The sequence below is a fragment of the Lactuca sativa genome, chromosome 7 (genome assembly GCF_002870075.4).
Source record: "Lactuca sativa cultivar Salinas chromosome 7, Lsat_Salinas_v11, whole genome shotgun sequence".
In the NCBI taxonomy this organism is placed as follows: Eukaryota; Viridiplantae; Streptophyta; class Magnoliopsida; order Asterales; family Asteraceae; genus Lactuca; species Lactuca sativa.
Genome location: NC_056629.2, coordinates 78,786,476 through 78,810,241, shown reverse-complemented (window position 1 = coordinate 78,810,241; position 23,766 = coordinate 78,786,476). Strand labels below are relative to the sequence as shown.

Sequence of the window (23,766 nt, the reverse complement as noted above, 5' to 3'; positions counted from 1 at the left end):
GACTAGGTAGCTTCTGGGGTTTGCATGTAAAGTTAACACTAGTGTGGAGATAGGCCAATTAGAGATAACGTCGGGAAGAATTGATGAATTCTGGGTAAATCATTCATCTAGCTATTAATTAAGCTATTGGTTCTGGGTGTTACCATTTTTTTTACATATTTTTCTTTTTATCAATCTTTATTATTCTCCCCTCATGGCTTGTTTTATATAAGAAATGATCGATCACCATTCACCTTAATTCGTTAAATATGTTTTAGGTTGTTATATAAAATACAATTATGCAAATAAAAAAGACAAAAGAGGGGAAACTTAAGTCCTATGGAAACAACCGGATTTTTTGCTTAATCGAACTCAAGACCTCATTGGTTTGCATTCAAGGTATTTGAAAGAACGGATGCTAAATTAAATAATATATTGTGTATCATATTTCTAGGAACCAGAATTTCATTATAAAACTAACTAGAATGTTTTCGAATTCTTCATGTATTGTATTAGCAGCCATTTAACAAAATCTTTAAAGTTTTCTATTTATCGATAAATGCACAAATGTTTCTAACAAAATAGAAAACATGAGTGCATAAATGAATAAGAAATCTATTTTGCTAGATATTTTACAAAAATTATATAAATTTGTTGAATAATTAATTCGTTACTATATAATAAATGATGAGTAGGTAGCTATTGGTAATTTTGAAGCGTAGAAAATAAACAATATGAGATAATATTTAATCTTAGTATTGGATAGGTGATAGGTCTGAATAAAAGAATGTTTATTTTAATGGTTGGAAGGGATAGATATGATTCTGAATAAGAGGTGTTGTCGGATATGAGGCCATGAGGATTAAGAGTTATGATATATCTGAATAAAGTATCGGTGTGATTCCTGGAAAGTCTGCTGCGTCTAAATCCATGCCAGCCTTCATTTCATTGAGTTCACCTCATTTATCCGAAAAGAAATTCTAAATGGACGTTTGTATATTTCTAATATGTTATGTAATTTCATTTGGACCTCTGTATATTTCTAATATGTTATATGTAATTCCAAAAATATTTTGTCAAAAATCACAAAGTCTGTTCCTGTTAATTTTTTTTTGACGAACATGGTACCTGTGGTTTCAAAAACCTGCATGAACGGCCCTTTTTGCTGACGCCCTTACTGTTCATCCGTTACTTTAAAGGTATTTTGGTCTTTTCAAGTAGCAGAGATTGAATTTGTGACTATGTGTAAACCATAGGTCCATTTATGTAATTTTTTTTTGTATTTTATGTTTATGAGTTTGTGGCTTTTCCACCCTGAACCCTTTATTTTGAACTTTGAAAAATGTTACTTTCACCTCTCTCTTTTCTAATTTTTTGTGTTTAACCCCGTATCATATATGACTTGATTTTTATTAATAACTTTCATTCATTAACCTAAAAAACTATTTTTAAGTGTTTATTTTTATATATTAGTCAGTATAATTCAAGGTGTTCAACGTTTCGACTTTAATTTAGAACTTTCTTTCGTTAATTTTTTTTTTTTAAATTACATGGTTTTTTCATAAACTTTTCGGTTTAAATTCGACTTTGTCTACGTTTCGACGTAATTTTTTTTATTTAAATTTATGTGCGTTTCCTACGTATGAGACGGATCATATATAATAACTTTCATTTGTTAATTTTAAGAAATGTATCATATTCGAGTTTGTATACGTTTCGACGTATTTTTTTGTACATTTTTTGCTTAATTTTATATACATTCCTACATATCATTCTGGTCACATATGTGACAACCCGAAATTTCCATTCTAAACAAACCATATCAAGCCAATAGAAGTTAGAACAGTTTCAGTGAAATTCCAGACTTTGGGTATAAATTTGATAGTTTTTCAGGATTTACACTTAAGGAGATATCAGGAGAGTGGATGCACTAGGGTTTTGTGCAACACTGTTATTCCAATACTCTAGGATATTAGAGTTCATTCCGGGAATAAAAATATTTTCTGCCAAAAATCCCAGGACTATATATAGAAATCTGAACCATATTCATTCATTAGTTACAATTCCAACTAGAGAAAAGCCGAATTCTCTCTCACGGATTTTCGGGTTTTTATCCCAAATCGTGAGTTCTTCTATCCAGTTGTATTATATAGCTTAGATTGTGTGTTATAACATCAAAATCGGATCAAAACCCCAAGATTCGGGAGTTTACCGCCCAAGAACACTTGGAGAGTAAACTCATTTTTAAGGGCCAAAACTGTGCCCAATGTCCCTCAAAGCCTTAGAACTCAACATAGGGACTACCATTACATGTTTAGACCACCAAAACAATTAAGAATCAAGGGTGAAAGTGAGTTCACGGCCAAGGAAGTTCTTGGGCCGTGAACTCCATTTTTAAGTGACAAAATGCCCTAAAACCCCCCTTAAGCCAAGAGACTAAATTGGACATGTACCTAAATGAGTTTAGGACTAGCAAACACACTTAGAAAACCAAGAGTAAGGTGTTCACGACCCAAGAAGTTCTAGGGTCGTGAACTCCATAAAATGGTGCCAATTGGTGCCATAAACTCTTCTAAAGCCTAGTACAAAAGCCTAGTTTAGTTCCTAGTTAATTTAGGGACTTGAAAACACCATAAACATCCTCCCAAGGGAGATTACGGCCGTAATCTCCAAGGGATATGGTCCCAGGGCCGTGAACTCATCAAAGGAGTTAAAAGGAAGCCCAAACACTTGTTTAAGCCTTGAAGCAATTCACCACTTAAGTTGTAATAATGTTAGGCTTCATTTAGGAACCTTATTGAGAGTTTACGGCCAGGAGTTTACTCCCCTGGGTCGTAAACTCCAACACATATAGTCTTTTGACCATAAACTCCCATGAGAGGTCTTGCACTCCTTTATTGCAACCCATTAGCCTCCTAGCACTTGACCAAAGTGTTTACCTCGCATTAGAATGTTTATACATGTTTAATTAGTGTTTTAATCACTAATTGTTTATATGCATATGTCTTCATATGTAATTAGGATCATTGTGTGTGTCTAAAGTCTTCACTTGACACCAAGCACTTGTCCGATCCTTCCTTACGATACAGTCCGTTCAATTCCAATCACTTACTACAGGTGAGTTCATACCCCTTAATCAATGTTTTAACAGTTTTTAAATGTTTTATGGGGGGGATACAAGTAGAATTATGCTAATTATTATATCAATCATATGTGATTAATAAGCAGCATTCAAATGATTGGCTATTCATTAGTCGTTTTACCAAACAGTTTCCTTCAGATGTTTTCCATAAACACTTTATGTGTTTAAAACTCCTTAATACACTGTACCTTTTACTCTGTATGTTTCATTTCACACTTATTTACAATTGTGTTTCAAACAAATGTTTCTTTATACTAAACTGTTTTATCAAACCCATGCCTTCAAACCGTTTTATAGATTGACATCAAGTTGATCTTTTCTTAGATAACAATTATGTTCAAAGGTTTTACAAAACTTATTTTATGCTTTTATATTATAAATTGCATGCCTCTATATGTATAGTTATATAAGAAATGTTTAAAATACTTAGGAAGGCTATCCACCCTGTTTCCTTTTCCTTGATTTGGATGTGGTTTGGTGGGATATCGGGTACCCGTCTGAAGGTCGTTTAAATATTAGTTATATATCATGTGTACATATATAGTCATAAAGGTCCTTCCAGTTCATCCAATGCCCTTGTGTAGCAAGGGTATACATCCATGTCCATACGTACCAGTTAGATTACTAGTAAACTACCATATGGGTAGTTTAGGAAGATACTAGAACTAATACTAGAACACGATATCATACAATGAGTTAGTTCATTCATGAGTCAATACTTTCTAGAACATTACAGTACATTATTATACTTGCTAGATAGAGAGAGCATACATTACAGCTAGAACATTACAGTACATTACTATACATGCTAGATAGAGAGAGAACACACATTACAGCTAGCACACGTAGAACATTACAGTACATTACTATACTATTACATGAGTACAATTACATGATCACACTTACATGAGTACGCTTACATATACATAGAACAGACGTCACTAGGTGCTATAGCATGGAACCAGTTCAGGATCTAACTATACCGATGAATCACAACGTAATTGTGATCGTTATATCGAGTATACATGATCATAGTAATGTGGATGCTTACGGCCTGCATACATGTAGGGGTCGTAGGTAGGTCCCAAAATCCCTTTGACAGGGGAGCATATAGCCTAGGATCTAGACATCACATTATACCTTATCCCTCAAATAAGGCAGTTGAGTACCGATGTAGTTATTTATTACAAATGCTACAGTACTTAGAAGAATTACCCTAGACTTTAAGTAATTGGTAAGGTTGTAGTTCGACACTACACCATAGTACTATTTCATTTTCCCATTACATTCACTTCATGAACATTCACACGACGCACGGTAATGTAGAAACTATCTTTTTGGTTAATGATAATCAGACTCGGGAAAATACACACTCTTACAAAAGACACACACAGATACTAGATGCCTTGGTACAAGGCTACATATAGATCAGTTAAGTCTTGGTAGAAGACTCCCTGTTTTAATAGTAGGAATCATAGGGATTTCTATGGTTTTTCAAATGTTTACAGTTGTTTTACAAACATTTTCATACTTACAGTTTATATACACTTTTAATACATACAAATAGTTACTTACAAATTAAGACACTAAAATACTTATGATCTCACCAGCTTTAAAGCTGATACTCTCTTTCAAAATAACTTGTATCCTCAGGTCAACCATAGACAGGTACCGATGCAAGGTTCAGGGAAGATGGTGCTCGATCAAGACGTATCTTTCATTTTGATTTATACTTTAGTGTCTATTATAATTTGATAGAACACACTTGTATAATAATTATATTATGTGACAACCGTCAAATTCTGGTCAATTCAAAGTCAAATAAAGTAAACAAGTCAAACCGGTCAACCCAACTAACCCTTGGGTACTAGGGCTTACGTTATGTATTTACTAAACAACTCGCTATTCTAATGAGAGATCATAAATCGAAAAGTACGTACATCTAGATCTCCTTAACCTAAAACTGTGGTAAGTGACGAGCCAAACCGATAAAACAATGTTGCATACTCATCGGGAGTGTGTAAGATCCTTAAACAAGGCTTAAACAAGGCTTAACGGGGTTTACGGACCTTGCATTGCGAAGCCAGACACTCAAAAAGGTCACAAATGAAACCTCTCTTAATTGTTTTCACTCTATCTCTCTCTATTTGAAATCTCTCCCAAATCTCTCCAAGTATGTGAAATCTCTCCCAAATCTCTCTAAGTATGCGAAATCTCTCCCAAATATCTCCTTGTATGAGAAATCTCTCCAAGAATGTCAAATCTCTCCCAAATCTCTCTAAGTATGCGAAATCTCTCCCAAATATCTCCTTGTATGAGAAATCTCTCCAAGAATGTCAAATCTCTCCCAAATCTCTCTAAGTATGTGAAATCTCTCCCAAATATCTCCTTGTATGAGAAATCTCTCCAAAAATGTCAAATCTCTCCCAAATCTCTCTAAGTATGCCAAATCTCTCCAAGTATGACAAATCTCTCCCAAATCTCTCTCAAAATCTCTCTCAACTTTTTATAATCACTCGGGGCATCCCGACCCTCGAATTTGGCGAAAACAGCCCAAAAACGGAAGTCTACGCGAAAAACGGACTTAAGGAGCCGAAACTCCTCTTAGGACCCGAAACCCCTCTTAGGACCCGAAACCCCTCTGAGCCGAAGGCTGCTGAACCGAACCCGAAAGGTCCTCTCGGGCCCGAACGTCGCATGCCACACCCGAACCCGAACCTTCGGTCCATTTCGGATCCTGATGCCTTGACCGAACCCTCGCTTCTGAGTCTTTGACCGAGCCTTCGCCTTCGCTTCTTACTTTTGGTTCGCCCCATTTCGCTTCCGGCTCGGCATCAACAAGGACCGAACCTCGGCCTAGGGACCGAACCTCCGACCCAATCCGAGAGGCCTCGCTGGAAGTGCTTTTCTTCCCGGTTTTCGACTACGACTTCATTTTAGCTTCGTTTTTAATTGTTTTAACGCGGGATTTTCACCCAAAACTTTATTTTAACATATAAGGACCCATAATTATTAAATTATCACGTTTTTAAGGATAAAACCTTATCCAAAAGAGTGGGTGAAGTACAAAGGTGGAGTATTGACTTTCCTTTATTTTATGACACAAGCAACCTCCATTACCCACTCCATGTCACTATTCCCCATCAGCCCTTACCTAGTCACTTCATTGTACTTTTCCCACCTTTTTCCAACCACACAATTGGTCAAAGGCTAGAAAAGCCTCCTCTTTCCTCACTTCTCTCATTTTCTCTCTTTTCACCAAAAAGATCAAACTCTTTTCTCTCTCACTTCCTCTCTCTAGAATTCGAGATTCAAGGGCTGATCTTGGGTTTTTCCTCCACATTTGGTAAGCAAAATCCACTCTCCTTATGATTATTTCACTTCTTTCTACTCAAGTCATGGATATCTTACACAAACTTCATCATAATTGTGTTAGATCTTCGAATCTTCAAGTGATTCTTCAAGTGTTCTTGGGTTGAACACTTCTCTTCTTCAACACTTATCTTCTAAAATCACTCAAGGTGAGTTCATACCCCTATATTTTTATGTTTTCTCAAGTTTTTAGGGGGGGAATACAAGTTAAAACACCAAGAACATAACTAAACTTTTCTAACAGCCTTCATCAGAAAAGTTCAACTCCATTCACGGACTGTTTTGGACAACTTAAACATTTTAGTTTTCAAAACTGTTTTAGATGCATGTAGTTCCACTTTTTATCTTTAAAATGACTACTTGCACATCTCCACACAATTTTTCTACAATTTATGGTGATTTTTACAAAACAGTCTGTCTTTTCAAACACAAATCCGGACCAGTCTGTGAATATGAGCATTTTAATACAAGTTAAAGGCTTCCAAAAATCATGATAACAATTATGAGTAAACTAGACACAATTTAGGAACTCTCAGAATTTATGGATCTGGTTTTTGACTCCGTATGATTTTTCTATGGATTTTCTAAAACAGAATAGAAATGGCAATACTAGAAAAATGTTTTCAATTTCATATACACCTTGTAACTTATTGAGCAAGGTGTGTACCTTCATGTGATGATGTGCTATTACCATATATGTCATCTTGTCTTATTATATAGACATACATACAGAAAACAAATGGATTCTTACCTCCATAAGTATGGTAAATGTATAAATGATATTACAAGGCTATATCCATTAAAATACAAACATTGGTAAACTATGACAAGTAAGGCTTACGCTCACTACCCACACAAATACTTAATAAACTATAATAGGTATAGTTTAGGGTTATTTTACATAACAAACACATTATTAAAGGTGTCACACATACAAAAGAGTATTACCACTATGAATAATTATGATAAACTATAATAAGTATAGTTAAGCCATTATACCCCCACAAACAAACATGCAAGTTATAATCGGTATAGTTATGGCATATATATATTACAAACAAAGTGATAAACTATAATAGGTATAGTTTATGTTTCATCTACACTACGAACTTAATTACAAGAAAGGAATTCACCGTCACCACCACTTTTGGTAAACTATAATATGCATAGTACATGTTCACTAGTCACTATCACTATCCGATGAACTATGATATGTATAGTTTATGTTCACAGTCACTATTACTATTTCGTAAACTACACTAGGATTGGTTCCGGTTTTTGGATTTAAGTCCACATTCAATTTCGCATTGTTAGTTTTCAGCTATAATTTCTAAGTGTATATGCTAGAGTTATATAGAACCTAGTCGTGATTGGCTTAGAATTGGTGGTTCCGCCTCATCTCATGTTCCTCGTTGGGTTGTGGACCTAGGGCAGACCCACTATATTCAACGTTTTATCTAACTTAAATCTTATATAACTTATATACGCTGGACGATTATAGGGGAAATCTATTGGTCATTCTAGGGTTCATTAACGCATCATATAGAAATCTTCTGTTCATACTTAATTAAGAAAATATTGGATTTTCTGGAAATCAAACTCTATCGATTTTACAAGGAAAACGGTTTCTATTTCAAACAAAACTCTTTTGAACTCACCAACTTAATTGTTGACACTTTTTCAAAACTACTTGTATTCTCAGGAAATCAGTGAAACAGGAAAACTTCAGCGCTTTGAGGATGGGACGTTAAACCGTCAACAATTTATTTTTGTCGTCATAATGTAATTGATTTTGAAACATGTAGACATATACTTTGGTGTAACTTTTTCAATTATATTTATGATGGTTGTATTGACTTTGAGTACTATTATACACGTTGTTGTGATACTGTACATGAAGTCCTCCACCCCCGGACGTTTCCGATATCCTTGGTTTGGGGGTGTGACATATTATTAATGCAATGGATGATGTTGTTGCTTGTTTACTATTTTTCATTGTTATGATACTGTACATGACGTCCTCCGCCCCAGAACGTTTCCGCCGTTCTTGGTTTTGGGGTGTGACAACATATAATAACTTTTGTTTATTAACTTAAAAAATGTATTATATTCAAGTTTGTCTATGTTTCGACGTAACTTTTTATACGTTTTTTTACGTATCAATATAGATTCGAGTTCGTCTACATTTCGACGTGAATTTTTTTTATGTTACGTGCTTATTTTTATATATGTTTTTTTTTTGTTCGTGTTTTTTTACGTCGAAATGTAACTTTTATCAATACGATCGTCAAAAATCAACTTATAAAATTCAATGCTTATAATTACGCTTTTATCTATTATATGTGAACAAACACATACGTATGAACATATATAAAATAAGCACCCAAACGTACAAAAAAAATAATAAATCGAAACATAAAAAATAAAGAAAAAGAAAAACACAAATTTATATCGACACATGCATAAAAATAAGTAAATAAAATTTTGTTTTTTAAGTTAACAAACGAAAGTTTAAATAATCAAAAACGTATAATATGTGACGTGATTCATACGTATGAAACGTACGTAAAATTAAGCATGAAAACATTAAAAATAGAGAAACTCGAATTTAAACCGACAATTCTATAAAAAAAACCATGTACTTTTTAAAAAAAATAACAAAAGAAAATTCTAAATTAAAGTTGAAACGCTGATCACCTTAAATTATACCGACAAATATATAAAAACAAACACATAAAAAAAAGTTTTTTAGGTGAACGAACGAAAGTTATTAAAAAAAATCAAATTATATATAATGCGAGGTTAAATACGAAAATTTAGAAAATAGAGTGGTCATAGTAATATCTTTCAAAGTTCAAAATAAAGGGTTCAAATTGATATTTTAAAAAGTAAAGGGGTGGAAAAGCCACAAACTCATAAACATAATATATATATATATATATATATATATATATATATATATATATATATATATATATATATATATATATATATATATATATATATATATATATATATATATATATATATATATATTCTCTATGGTTTTCGCATAGTCACAAACTTAGCTACTTGAAAAGACCAAAATACTCTTATACTAACGGATGAACAGTAACGGCTTCAGCAAAAAGGGTCATTTATGCAAGTTTTTGAAACCACAGGGACCATGTTCGTCAAAAAGTTAACAACGTCAGATTTTGTGACTTTTGGCAAGTCATGGGGACCATTTTTGTAATTTTTTTGTTTTTAAATAAACATTTTTTTTCTTATTATCATATTAACAGATATGTTAAAATCAAAATAAGATATTGAAATAGAGAATAATGGATTTTACATATCATTATTTTATATAAGGGTTTTTGCGGTCACGCGGTGCAATTTGGTTTTGCTTATAATCAAAACCAAAAAATCATATTGCATGTGTGGTTTGAGATTTTTAGAAACCACACCAGAGATAGGGGCCGACCAATCACTACTCAATTTCGTCTCAAAAAAGTTTAAAAAAAAAGTTAATAAGTTGAGCTAATAAAAAAAATATGTAACTAATATAACTCTAACAACAAAGAAACATGTTATACCAAATTTTAGTCCAAACTTATACAAAAATAGTAAAATGCAATCTAACAAATAATAGCCCAATATAACCTTAAGCAATACAAAACCTATATAATTTACTAGCCCAAATTTAACCAATAATAGTTCAAACCCTAAGCAATGCACAAAGTCTAAATCAATTTTTTGTGTGTGCGATAAAGTGGCTTTTTTATAACGTAGTTACTCTTAATAATATATATCTATTAATGTTCTAACTATAATTTTTCTTGTATGAAAATAAACATTAACATCCGTCTAATATGTAATAAAATAAGACAACTATATAATTGAAGCTTCTATGTTTTGCTATATAAAACTAAAGAACGATGTCAATAGATGATTTTAGATTCTATGTTTTGCTATAGAAAACTAGAGAACGATGTCAATAGATGATTTTACATTATTATGGAAGCAATACAAAATTTATGGAGTGTATTTTTATAAAGTACAAATAAAAATGTAGACATAAGTACGTCATTGGTATTTATGGTTTGTGAAAACATTCTCATTCAGTACAATTTATGTATACTTCTTTATACAAGTACAAACAAAAATGTAAACAAATGTATGCAGTTAGTCTTTGTGATTTGCCAAAACAAACCAATTCGGTACAATATCTATGTAACTACCTATTTAGTCATGTATTTTTACTTCTTGCATTATTCACCCTTGTGGTTTAATTTCTTTTAAATAACTGATCTGTAATTATTATTTTATTCTTGTTTGATTTTTGACAAAACTGCACGAATGGTCTCTGTGGTTAGCTGAAAATTGTCACTTTGGTCCAAAAATATTTGGACTAGCACCAGAGGTCCAAACTTTTCATTTTGTTGCGAGTTTGGTCCGATTTTGTTTGAACTTTTTTATAAAGACGATTTTGCCCCTGATTATTTAATATTTTAATTTTCTTTTATTACAATAATTAAAAAGAATTAAAAAGAAAAGAAAAAAGAGGATACTCTCTCTCTCTCTCTCTCTCTCTCTCTCTCTCTCTCTCTCCTTCTTCAAAGCAGACGAGCACCACAGGTTATACAACCTTGTGATCGATCGACACTCCCCGGAAATCCCCTTCTAGCCTCGCCTCTCATACATCTCTCTCGAACCAACCGTCGCACCCGCTTCTTCTTCTTCTTCTTCCGTCGAGCAAAACCCACCGACGACCTCTTCTTCTTTATTGTTGTTGCTCGTGGCACCTCATCGGGACCCCCAAACGAACCTTGTTTTCGATTCCTCTTCCTGTTTCAAACCAACAACGGAAGCGTGTGGTCTGCTGTCGTTCTCTTCCAACAATCACTCGGGGATGAGAGGGCCAAATCGGAGACCAAATTTGCAAAGATTGGCACTCTACCTATGTGTGTCTAGGGTTTTTTATTGGGGGTGACAGAAAGTTAGAGAAGGAAGATTCTGATGCCAAAACGACTTCATCTTTGCTCGAAGCAATCCCGACAATCTCGATTCTCAAATCGCCTCTCTCTAGAACCTCTTTACGAACCCTTCTCATATCTTACACCGATGAAGGTTTGGTGCTGAACTCGACTGATGTCCTTCTAGTTTTTTGAAACCCTAGCTATTCAGATCTGTTGTGGTGTTTGTGTGTGTTTAATCTCTCGTTTGTCTTGTTCGAGTTTGTGTATGTGTTTAATTTGTATGTGTGTGTGTTTGTGTTGTATCTGTTGAAAAATCAATGGATGTTCGTGTTGATCTATGTTTGCTCATCAGATTTCATTTTTATGTGTGTGTGTGTTCATCTGATCTGATTTTGTGTGTGTGTTCATCTGATGTCATTTAGGTGGAGATGGATATGACAAATTGTGGTTGTGTCGGACGGTGGTCAAACAATGGTGGTGGAGGACGACGGTCGAATGGTGGTGGTGGCGGAAGATATTCTTCAGCGTTCTTGAGGAAGAAGAAGAAGATGGGTGAGAGAGAGAGAGAGAGAGAGAGTATTTTCTTTTTTCTTTTATTTTTAATTCTTTTTAATTGTTGTAATAAAAGAAAATTAAAATATTAAATAATCAGGGGCAAAATCGTCTTTATAAAAAAGTTCAAACAAAATCGGACCAAATTCGCAACAAAATGAAAAGTTTGGACCTCTGGTGCTAGTCCAAACATTTTTGGACCAAAGTGGCAATTTTCAGCAAACCACAGGGACCATTTGTGCAGTTTTGTCTTGATTTTTTTATTAGTTTTTGTTTTTTCCCCTATTTTAAACTAAGATACAATACCAACCTACAAAAAACCATCCTATTGTCCCTTTCATAACCACCACCTACTCTCACCACCAATGATTATAGATTTCAGATTCACACATGATTTCATAAATAAAACGCACACACAATGTTTCTGGAAAGAGATCAACAGTGGTGTTTTTGGACATAGATCATTAGTGGTGTTTCTAAATAGAGGTCAATGGTGGTATGTTTGAAGAAATGACGTTAGTGATTAGGTTAGAGAAGAGTGTAGCGGTGTTTCTAGAAAGAAAGATATAGGGTTTTACGTGTAGTGGGTTAGGGTTTTTTATTTTCTCTTATTTTAAAATTAAAAATTAGTTAAAAAATATATAAAATAAATTTAAAAATGCATAATTGTCATTTTACGTGTCTAAAGACCAACCACGTAAAAAATGAAATCATAATTAAGGACCAAACACCTAATGGCTATCATAGTTGTATTCAAGTATATTGTTTTGGTAAAAAAAAAATATGGACTAATCACTTTTGTTAAATCTAGGGCTAATGTCGTAAAAACCCTCAAATTTTCACAAAATATGTGGTTTTACCCTTTTATGTATTTTAGGTTTACTTAAGCCTAAAATTTACGATTTTTTTTGCATTTCAGCCCTTTAAACAGGTTTTCCGGTTTCCAGCCGGTTACTTTGATATGCAGCGTGCCACATAGGCGATTGATTGGTTAGATGTCGCGCTACTAAGGAGCTGAGGTGGCTTGGCTTCTATTTTAAAAATCAAAAAAGAAGCGAGATTCGATCTCAACACCTCCTGAAGAAGAACTCCAACCAAAACACTAACACCTTACCACTAAGCTGCAAAGTTTTTTGATAACAATAACCCTATATCAATATATTTTACATATAACTGATTCATAATACAATCATTATTATTAATATTATTAATATTATTATTATTACTATTAATATTATTATTAATGTAAATAATAATAATATTATTTTTTTAATATTATTAATACTATTAATATTAATACTATTATTGTTATTATACAAATGTATAAATATATTTCTTGAACATATTTATATATTTATAAATGTAATTTTTAATTTATATATATATATATATATATATATATATATATATAATCGTAGTTATACCTTTATAATTATATGAATACACTTCATAATGTACAAATAAGTTTGTAAATGTATACAAACAAATGTATATATGTTTATTCATTTTAAAAATATATGTAAGATATTGGTACATGTTATTTATGTACTTATATATATTTTAAAGCATATTTATATGTATTTATACATATTAAAAACTTTTATATATATATATATATATATATATATATATATATATATATATATATATATATTATACGCTGAAATATGTCTAAAAACGTACTTATAATACAAAAAAATATATATTTCTATGTATTTATATGCCTTTAAAATATATACATACATAAAAGTGCGTATAAATACCTTTAAAATATATTTATACCTTTAGAAAACATATTTTTAATATTTAAAATTGTATTTATACATCTAAAGACGTCTTTTGAATATTGAAAAACCTATTTATAGTTATATGTAAAGTAATAATAATAATAATTATTATTATTATTATATACATTATATACGAAATAGCAGTCATGAAAACAATAAAAATGTTCCAGCCTAGTGGTAAAGCGTGTTTGTTTGTTAGTAGGAGGTGCTGTATTCGATTCCTGGCAGCCTCTACATTGGTTTGAATTTACTTTTTAATAAAGGAGCATGCTGAAGTGGCAGTCCACATCTTCGCCAAGTCAGCCGAATTAGTCTAATCAGCGCAGACATGTCGTGCCACGTTCCTAGTCAACAGGTTTGGAACCGGCAAACCTCCTAAAAGGGCTGGAATGCAAAAAAAAGTTCGTAAATTTCAGGCAGTGAACATAAAATACACAAAAAGGGTAAAACCAAATATTTCATGAAAATTTAAGGGCTTTTGTGACATTAGCCCTTAAATCTATATAAATTTACATTCTAGGCCTGGGCCTTCAGGAAACCTCCACTTATCTGCTTTTGTGACATTAGCCCTTAAATCTATACAAATTTACATTCTAGGCCAACCTCCACTTATCTGCTTTTGTGACATTAGCCCTTAAATCTATACAAATTTACATTCTAGGCCTGGGCCTTCAGGAAACCTCCACTTATCTGAGCAATAATTATAAACCCTATGATACTTTTGTGCCCATTTTAGTTTCCTAACTGCCGCCGTGTTAAGCTTTTCTCGAAACCATGGTCGTTTGGTCGAATTTGATGGACACGAAGATCCTTTCAATGACGACCAAATGCAAGCATCGGCGTTGAAGTTGCGATATGCCGCCGTGAATGGAGCTCGACTCCAATCAGTTTTCACACGCCCACCCTTTGTTGCCCATTCTTCTGCATTCCATATACTTGAATGTATTCTCATTGGTTGAGTGTTTGGGAAAGGAACACCAATTGCCTCATTGTTTGTAAACTCTCGAATTGGAATGTCATCGACATAAAACCTTTAAATTAAACATGTTAAAAGATAGTGTTGTTACATTCTATAATATAAGAAATTATGTATGTTTTTTTGTCATTGATATGTTTCCCATGATAAATAATAATTACATGAATGATCCCTATGGTTTGGGGTAATTTGCGCGTTTGGTCCCTAACTTACGTTTTTAACTCGAAAAGTCCTTATTGTTTGTTTTTGTTATGCGCTTGGTCTCTACTGCTTGTTTTTGTTATGTGTTTGGCCTCTGTTTTACCTAGAAAGTCTATTATTTAAATAGGAAAAATGGTATGGTAGGTACGGTAAGGTGAGGGGTGGGGTTGGGGGTGTGTTTATTTAAATAAATTAAAAAAATCAAGGGCAAAATAATTTTTTTAGCTAAGACAAAGACTAAACGTGTAACAAAAACAAACAGTAGAGACCTTCAAAGTTAAAAAAAAATAATAATAAGTTAGGTACCGAACGCGCAAATTACTCTAAACCATAGGAACCATTCGAGTAATTTAATCAAAAAATTAAGAAAATACTCAAATAACCTATTAAATCAGTAATGAGCTTTCATAGATCGCAATTTCATTATATGGATTGTGATTTCGACTATAAATTTTTTTATTTTTTCTATTTTGACATGGCAAAATCACATATCGCATCTACTATATGAGGTTTCCTCTTCAAAATCTCATCCGGATATCCTCAACTCAAATAAGACTGTAGAAATCTTTAATGCATAACCTTTTACATTCGACGTATGTACAACCTCAGTTAATAAAATGAAATGACAGATACCATTCATGCAAAAATGACAAAAATCAGGAAAAAAATTATACTTTTCGCGAAATAACGGCGGGGCCTACGAATCACAACACAAGAGAACCACTTGTGATTTCATAGGCTATTTTGTTTTTTTTTTTGTGTTTTTTGTTTTTGTTTCTTGGCAAATGGATAAAAAAATTTATGTTAAATTTGTCTTTTATAGGACACCCAATTGACCACTTTTTAAAAAGTCAACCAATAATTAATAGTATATAATCAATTTTTTCAGAAAACAATGCAATTCCAGCCAATAAAAATATTAAAAAAAACTAATTAGGATGTTCATATTGCAATATGAGGTGTCTTTTTAGCCAACCCCTTAAAAAGTAATCGTATTAGAAAAGGGAAGGAAGAACTAAATAAGGCTAAATTATTAAGAGCTTCAAATTTTATGAAAAAACACGCATTAGTTCTTTTTACATTAATAAATAAATTAAACAATGTTTTGCTTATTGAATTAATTTGTTAATGTGTCGTTGGGATTTTGTTTCAAAACTTCTAATTAATTTATTGGTTTGTTTTTTAAGTATAAAAGTTAAAAAAGAAATTAATAAATCAAAAGTGCTTTATTAAAATGATTTATCCTATGTATTAATAATGAGTTTTTAAAAAGTACTAACTTCTTGTGACTTTTTGAAATGAAAAGACCATACTATTTTTAATAAAAATCACACTCTTTTTTTTTATTTACTTCTAATAAACATCACACGTTCTCTCTTTTCACCCTTTTTTTGGTTATTTTAAAAGTAGTTTTAACAAACATTAAAATGTGTTTATAACTTAGAATTATAGTTTTTTAATCACCGCATTAACTACTACAAATATATTTTAAAATTTTTATTTTGCTATCATACAAACTAATAATAAATTTTAACAAAATGTCTTTTTTTTTTTTTTTTTTTTTTGAAATATAGTTCCAAACACCCCCTTTAAAGTATGACAAAACAAGGACAAATTAATTTGTAACAAAAATATGACTTATTTAGAAAGCTTTATTTTCATCAAAATTCTCCAATAAATTATTATCTACCCTAATCAATAAATTATTATATACCCTAACAAATAAGAATAATTTTATGACTTATTTTTTCATTCAATTGACTACGTGTCATTTTGTTATACTTTTGAGATATATTTATTTTCTATTTTTCATTGACTTTATTTTTCATTTTCCAATATATCTAAATTTTGTTTCAGAAATTAAACATGACTATTAATTTCAAATTTTAAATTTTAAATTTCAATTTCAATTTCAAATAAATTTACAGTTTAAACATTTGTATTTAACATTTTGTTTTGATTAACCCGTTTATTATACGGATATGACAACTAAACACATAAATTTAATTTATTTATTTCTCGTAAGTTTTTTTTCTCATAATTTTCACATATTTCATATTTTAAATTCAAATAAACTTCACATTTAATCGTTTGTATTTAACATTTTGTTTTAATAAACTTGTATATTATACGAGTTTCACAACTAGTTTTGTATTTTATATATATATATATATATATATATATATATATATATATATATATATATATATATATATATATATATATATATATATATATATATATATATATATATATATATGATAAGTCCCTAATAGAAAAGGTTCGATTAGATGAATAAAGTTTAAAATTATTTGGAAAAAGACAATACACTTACGAAAATGAAATGGACAAGTCGATGAAAGCATATTTGTAAAATTCAGAATTTGGAAACCTTATTTCGCATTATTCTTTTCATTAAATTAACTTTTTTATATTGTTAAAGAAAACATCCATATATAGTTTAGCAGGTTAAAAATATATTCCACAACATAGCTTTAGAAAAGTTTTAGTTTTTATCTTTTAACATAAAACTTAAATTTAACATAAAACTAATAAATAAAAAATAAATAAATAAACTTCAATTCGTGAATTCAAGCTTAAAAAAATAAAAATAAATAAATCATGAATCAAGCTTAAAACTTGAATTTAAGAAAAATAAAAATCCAATTCTTTGTTTTAAACTAAGCACTTTTTATTTTGTTTAAAAGTTCTTTCAAGTTACTTTGAGTTAGTATTTACCTTTTATGCATATCAAAGTTTATAATTATTTTTGTCAAACAATTATACACGAATAAATGCTACACCCTTCAACTTCTAATTAATAACTATTTTTCCTGAACATATCCTAAATTACAATAGTTAGTTTAGCAGGTTATTATGTCCATTAAATCAAATTCACACAACACTTAACCTTATATAGGTTGTACACAAATCTTTGACTTTAATGGAATATTTGTGACACAACAAGATCTATCATACTCATGGAATAAAACAACAAATTTGGTCCATCCATAAAGAAGTCAACTTTCTTGTAAAACTAGAATACGTGACCAATAAGTAAAGCATCATAAACTTCGTTGCATCTAATTTTTCACATAAACGAAAGCTTTTACTTACAATATACGTTGAGGATTCCAGATAATAGTATACGTGTGAAAATCGGCAGTAGGGTCAAACCAAAGGAAGAATTGTTGCTCTCGATCACCCTTACCTTGACTATACACATTTGTGTGTAGCGTATAAGGGTCGCCACTCGTGTTTCCCAAAAACTCAAAGTCTATCTCATCATGAAAGTCACCTTCAGATGACAACTTTTAACATATAAAAGAAATCAAACATCGTTAAAATCACCATGATATAAATGAAAAACAAAAAAAATGAAAAACAAATACAAAATACTTTTAGTTTTATTATTATACAAATTTAGCCATAGTTTATATCCTATTTTTAATGTTCAAAATGACAATTTTTCCTAGTTAATTAAACAAACTACTTAAAATCAAAACATGTTTCATTATTTTGTGAGTGAATAATTATTTACTGACTTATGAGAAAAAAAATACTTTTATAATTAAATTGATAAAATAGTAAAAATATTTTGTCATATATTTATGGTTTTTACTTTTTAAAATGGTTAAATCAATAAAATAATAAAAGTATAATTAATTTTGTGTATTTTACTTAAAATGAAATTAAGTTTTTACATAATAAGCTGTTACAGTGCCAGCGGAGTTCCCTTCTACTAGCTTTAGCTGCATATCAATTTTCCCAAACAGATATTCATCTTTAGATCGGAATCCAGAACCCGATCTTTTATCAAGTCTAAGCGTCAATAATTCACCCTCTTCATGTATGTCAGCATGATCATCTCCCCAAGTAATCTCAAACAATCGATCAAAAGTACCATTTGTTATAACCCTTTCATCAAAATTCCAAATTACCCAATTAGCTAAAGCATTGATGTCTGTATATTTCGCATTAGGAGGAGTATGAATGGTTAATGCGTTAATGGTACCTTGATTTAACTTCGTCGGGAATGGGAGTAAGAAGGTAAGATGTGGGTTGGTAGCGGCGGGGACCTTTTCTGGTTCGAGCGATGTATACGTCGACCTGTTGAAGAAGGAATCATGAAGAGAATGAATGGTGCACAGAAGGTGTTCGATGAAATGCTTGAATGAAATGAATAATTATAATACCTGGTAGAGAAGGAAAATGGAGACTGAAAGAAAAGCAAGGAAGGGGAGACAGCTTGGGACGATGGAGCGTGAGCGAGTGAGGTGTGAGGTTGAAAGCCTTGATGATGATGACGATAGCAAACCCATTGGAGGAAAGTGGTGGTTCTTGTGGTGGTTCTGCGGCCTAACATGTTGTCTTCTCCGATCATATCTCTCTGCCTCATTCTTTTTTAATTTCTTTCTTGAGGTCTTACATTTTTCTCTGTTGTTTTCTAGGGTTCCTCATTTTTAGTATAATCATCGGCCACCATTTGGCATAATGTTGCATATTTCCATGAATCTTGGAACTACTTTTCTAGTGTATTTTTTCATTCTAATATTATAAGAAAACAATGAAATAGTTTAATGCAAACAAATAATTACATATTACTAAAAAAGTTTGAAGATGGTTAGAGTTGAGTAGACTTTTCAACATACAATCTTTTAATAATGGAGAAAAAAATGAATATAGAACGTTTTTTATAAAAAGAAGTAAAAACAATATGTTAATAGATAATAAAAAACAAATAACATAAAAGTATGTTGCTATTTTTTGAAAAAGTTGCTTTTATGCTAATTTTATAATAGAAACGACACAAACATGTTTAGAATTGTATTTTCATATATTTTGTATTAACATGTAATATGAGGAGTTTCTCTTGCAACAAAAATCTAGATACAAACAATAAACATCAAAAAATGAAAATACAAAATATTTGAGACCCGAATCCAAACCCACCCCACTTAAACCTTCATGGTTCACACCGACCCATGTACTTAACCCATGTTGCATTCGGGTGGATATCCTTGAGGAAACCTCTTAGAATCCGAGCAATAATTATAAACCATATAATTCTTTTGCACCCATTTCAACCTCTCTTGTTTGCTACTATCCACCACCTCCGACCACCACAAGGCGGTTGAGCCACTACCACCACATGATGACGGTGACCCTGGCTTTGCAACACAAGCCTCGGCATTGAAATTCCTATAGGAAGCTATGAATGGAGCTTGGCTCCAATCTGTCTTTACTAACCCGCCCCTTGTTGCCCAATCATCAGCGTTCCATAAGCTCGAGTGTATCCTCATTGGTTGATTATTTGGAAATGGCACCCCTTTTGACTCTGCGTTCTTGAATTCTCGAATAGGGATTCCATCGACCGAAAATCTACCAAAGTAATAAAGGAAAATGTTAATAATGATGGACACGACAACGAAACCTCTTTTAGTCACATATACATATATTTTCGAGGAAAAATTAGAAAAACATGTATGCTTTTATCATATTATCCATTTTAGTCATATATATATATATATATATATATATATATATATATATATATATATATATATATATATATATATATATATATATATATATATATATATTCGAGGAAAAATTAGAAAAACATGTATGCTTTTATCATATTATCCATTTAGTCACTTGAGTATATTTTGTAGCACTTCATTTATCACTTCAAAACTATTTGTCCAGTTACCCAAAAATAATATTCAAGTGGCTAAATTTGTAAAATATTGAAAGTAAGTTGTTTTTTTCGTTTCTTTTTTTTCAAATCTTTGTAAATAAAGTTCTTTTAGAAGGTAAAAAAAACTAATCGGTATTTAGTAACTACACAAATTACTTAAAATGTTAAATCAATGAGATGATGAAAACATATCCTATTTTTTTCTATTGTTCGTCATATTTTCAAGAGTAAAATTCAAATACTTATTATTATAAAGAACCATGAAATAATCTTAAACGAATACGTACAGAATGAGTTGGGGGTTCCAAAGGATGGAATACGTGTGGAAATCAGCAGTTGGATCAAACCAAAGGTAAAATTGTTGTTCTCGATTGCCTTTGCCTTGTGTAAACACGTTTGTATGTAGAATATAAGGGTCTCCACTCAAGTTACCCAAGAACTCAAAGTCGATTTCGTCCCACTTTGTTCCCTTTGAACTCAACTGCAAACAATCATCATCTCAATTATCACAACCCAAACAAACCAAAAAAAAAAAAATCAAACATAACATTTGGTTACATAAAAAGGAAAATGAAATATTACTCTAAATTGCACTTACGTAATACGCAGTAACAGTTCCAGCAGAGTTTCCAGACACCAACTTAAGCTGCATATCGATTTTCCCAAACAAATACTCGTTTCTTGATTCAAACCCGGAACCCGAGGACTTGTCAAGTGACAGGGTCAAGAGGTTCCCGTTATCCAGTATCTTCCCACGTCCATCACCCCATGTTATATCAAAATCATTGTAGAAATTAGCCGAAACAAAAGAATTTGATACAAGATATACAAATAGCAATAAAATTGCAAGGTTTGTAGACAACAAAGAAGCCATGGATTTTCGATAATAAAAACTGTTATGTTTTGTTATGACTTATGAGGTTTTTGATGTTATTTATAGTGATGAACTTTTCGTATAGGGGGTGCCAAGTGCCAAAGAAGGTCGTAAAAACAGCTGTAAAGTAGCATTAATTTCTTAGATAAATTCAATGAATAGTTTAATAGCAATATGAATAGTCAAAATGTGGGTTATCAATATCAAACCATTAACCATATAAACACCCTCACTAGTCACGTATGTCTTCGTTGAGACGCCAACCGGTTCGGTAAGACCGGGTTTTGTAAAAAAAAAAAAAAAAAAAAAACGCGGAACATCGGTTTGAAGTGGTGTTGGTGCTTGACTGCTGGCATAAGAAAAGTCAAAGGCAGTAGATTCGGTGTTGGTTCTCGAAGGCGGCATGCATATTGCCCGGCCCCGGTTGGACACTTCCCTAACCACCCAATGAAAAAGACATGGGTTTCCTTAGCCTATCAAAGGTTGAAGAGTAAGAAAATTGTTTTATGTTTAATTTGAATTTTATTATTATATATACATCTTTTTTATAATCTTCTTAACTATGATTAAACTAACCTTTGTGATTTGTGAATAATCAATTCAATATGAAAACTCATGAGAAGAACAATAAACTGGTGAATTTTTTTTATATTGTCTTCATCGTAATCAAATCAACATAACTTGTTTTTAAAATTTGTTTTATCTCTTTCATTTACAGATATAATTGCATTTCAACTATTTCGTTTTGTTGATGTATTAGCAATCTAAATTTTTTTTAATATTTATAAAAACTTTAATTATTTGTAGGATTATATAAAGTATTAACAGTTTATTATTTATGAAAACTAAAATTTATATTTTTAAGATTATAAACAAATTATTAGTATTGGTTTCTCTTTGTAGAAAAAGAATCATAAATGTTGGTTTATTTTATTAATATAATCTTTCTTAATAAATGAAAGTTTTTTTGTCACATGTCCTCTTCTCATTCATTAGGACACATGGCATTTTCTAAAATTTTTAAATTTTCTATTTTCCACTTGTCATTTTATTGTATTTTTCATTTTATTAAATTAAAATTTCACATTCAATGTGTAAGGTAATATATATGTAAAGTATTTATTAGAAAAAGTTTATATATGTAATGTATTCAATACATTAAAGTCTCATTAATTTTAATAACTCAAATTTTTCTCATTTTTCTTATAAATTCAAACTTTTCAAATTGTTAAAATTTTATATTTATTTTTTTTAATTAAACACATGTAATACATGGGTCTCACACCTAATGTTTTTAAATAATAAAGCTTAATATTATGAGGATTTAAAACAGGATATTCTAAATTTTGAATATTCAGCCTAAATGTTCACCCTGCATTCAAGAACAAGAACTTGAACTTAGACATGGTAAACCTCAACATGTTCGGTCCAAGATTTATAGATTTTTGTAAAATCGGTCCGGTCCAAAAGGTCCAAAATTTGTTCCTTTTATATTAGGCTTAAAAAAAACAATGATATGGTGCCAACAAAAATAGAAGATAAAATTATACTACGAGTCATTATGGTTTATAGGATTTATCTAGTCAAGAGCAACTATAAAGTTTTTTTATGCGGTTTGGTCATTATTGTTTAAAACAATTACATGCAATCCCTTTCTAGTTAATATATATATATATATATATATATATATATATATATATATATATATATATATATATATATATATATATTTATATATATATATATAGAGAGAGAGAGAGGGGGGGGGGGGGGGGGGTTTAATATGTAGATGATATCTATTGTTCGGACGTTTGTAGATAATGTTATTCTAAAACTAACTAAGAGAATAAGTTGTTTGGTAATGTGAATACGTTCAACCTCACACAATTATTGTTATTATCATGCGTTCTTACAAATTCTTATTCATGTTTGTTCTTACATATCGTTCTTTTACTCATTTTCATTCTTACAAAATACAACTATCAGTAACACATTCTGACAGAATGAGAATCATAAAAAAGTCGATAATACCTTTATAAACAATTTAATTAATGAGAATGCATGACAATGATAATAGTTATGTGAGATTGAACGTATTGACATTACCAAACAACATATCTTCTTAGTCGTTCTTTCTTTCTTTATATATATATATATATATATATATATATATATATATATATATATATATATGACAAAATTGCAAAAATGGTCTCTATCT

The 23,766-nt window shown here is 31.0% G+C and overlaps 2 protein-coding genes across 2 annotated transcripts; both read right to left on the bottom strand.

The window, feature by feature from the left end:
• Positions 1-14,433: 14,433 nt before the first annotated feature.
• LOC111879533 (xyloglucan endotransglucosylase protein 7) lies at positions 14,434-19,655 on the bottom strand. The gene is made up of 5 exons (XM_042896761.2): positions 19,167-19,655; positions 18,986-19,080; positions 18,675-18,888; positions 18,088-18,281; positions 14,434-14,824 (listed from the first exon to the last, which is right to left on the bottom strand). Exons 1-5 carry the CDS (start codon positions 19,290-19,292, stop codon positions 14,434-14,436), a joined length of 1,020 nt encoding a protein of 339 aa, XP_042752695.1. The 5' UTR covers positions 19,293-19,655.
• Positions 19,656-19,786: 131 nt separating this feature from the next.
• Positions 19,787-21,595, bottom strand: LOC111879585 (probable xyloglucan endotransglucosylase/hydrolase protein 23). Its single transcript, XM_023876051.3, has 3 exons — positions 21,270-21,595; positions 20,959-21,152; positions 19,787-20,352 (listed from the first exon to the last, which is right to left on the bottom strand). Exons 1-3 carry the CDS (start codon positions 21,543-21,545, stop codon positions 19,962-19,964), a joined length of 861 nt encoding a protein of 286 aa, XP_023731819.1. The 5' UTR covers positions 21,546-21,595; the 3' UTR covers positions 19,787-19,961.
• Positions 21,596-23,766: the final 2,171 nt, after the last annotated feature.

Excerpts from the sequence above, each read along its gene's own strand:
- LOC111879533 (XM_042896761.2), bottom strand. The coding sequence starts at position 19,292 with ATGGGTTTGCTATCGTCATCATCATCAAGGCTTTCAACCTCACACCTC. Across the intron at positions 18,889-18,985 it reads CCCGACGAAGTTAAATCAAG|GGTTATAACAAATGGTACTT; the intron begins GTACCATTAACG and ends TTTTGATGAAAG. Across the intron at positions 14,825-18,087 it reads TGGAATCCTCAACGTATATT|GTTTTATGTCGATGACATTC; the intron begins GTAAGTAAAAGC and ends TTTAATTTAAAG.
- LOC111879585 (XM_023876051.3), bottom strand. The coding sequence starts at position 21,545 with ATGGCTTCTTTGTTGTCTACAAACCTTGCAATTTTATTGCTATTTGTA. Across the intron at positions 21,153-21,269 it reads GAACTGTTACTGCGTATTAC|TTGAGTTCAAAGGGAACAAA; the intron begins GTAAGTGCAATT and ends GATTGTTTGCAG. Across the intron at positions 20,353-20,958 it reads TGGAACCCCCAACTCATTCT|ATTTTCGGTCGATGGAATCC; the intron begins GTACGTATTCGT and ends TTACTTTGGTAG.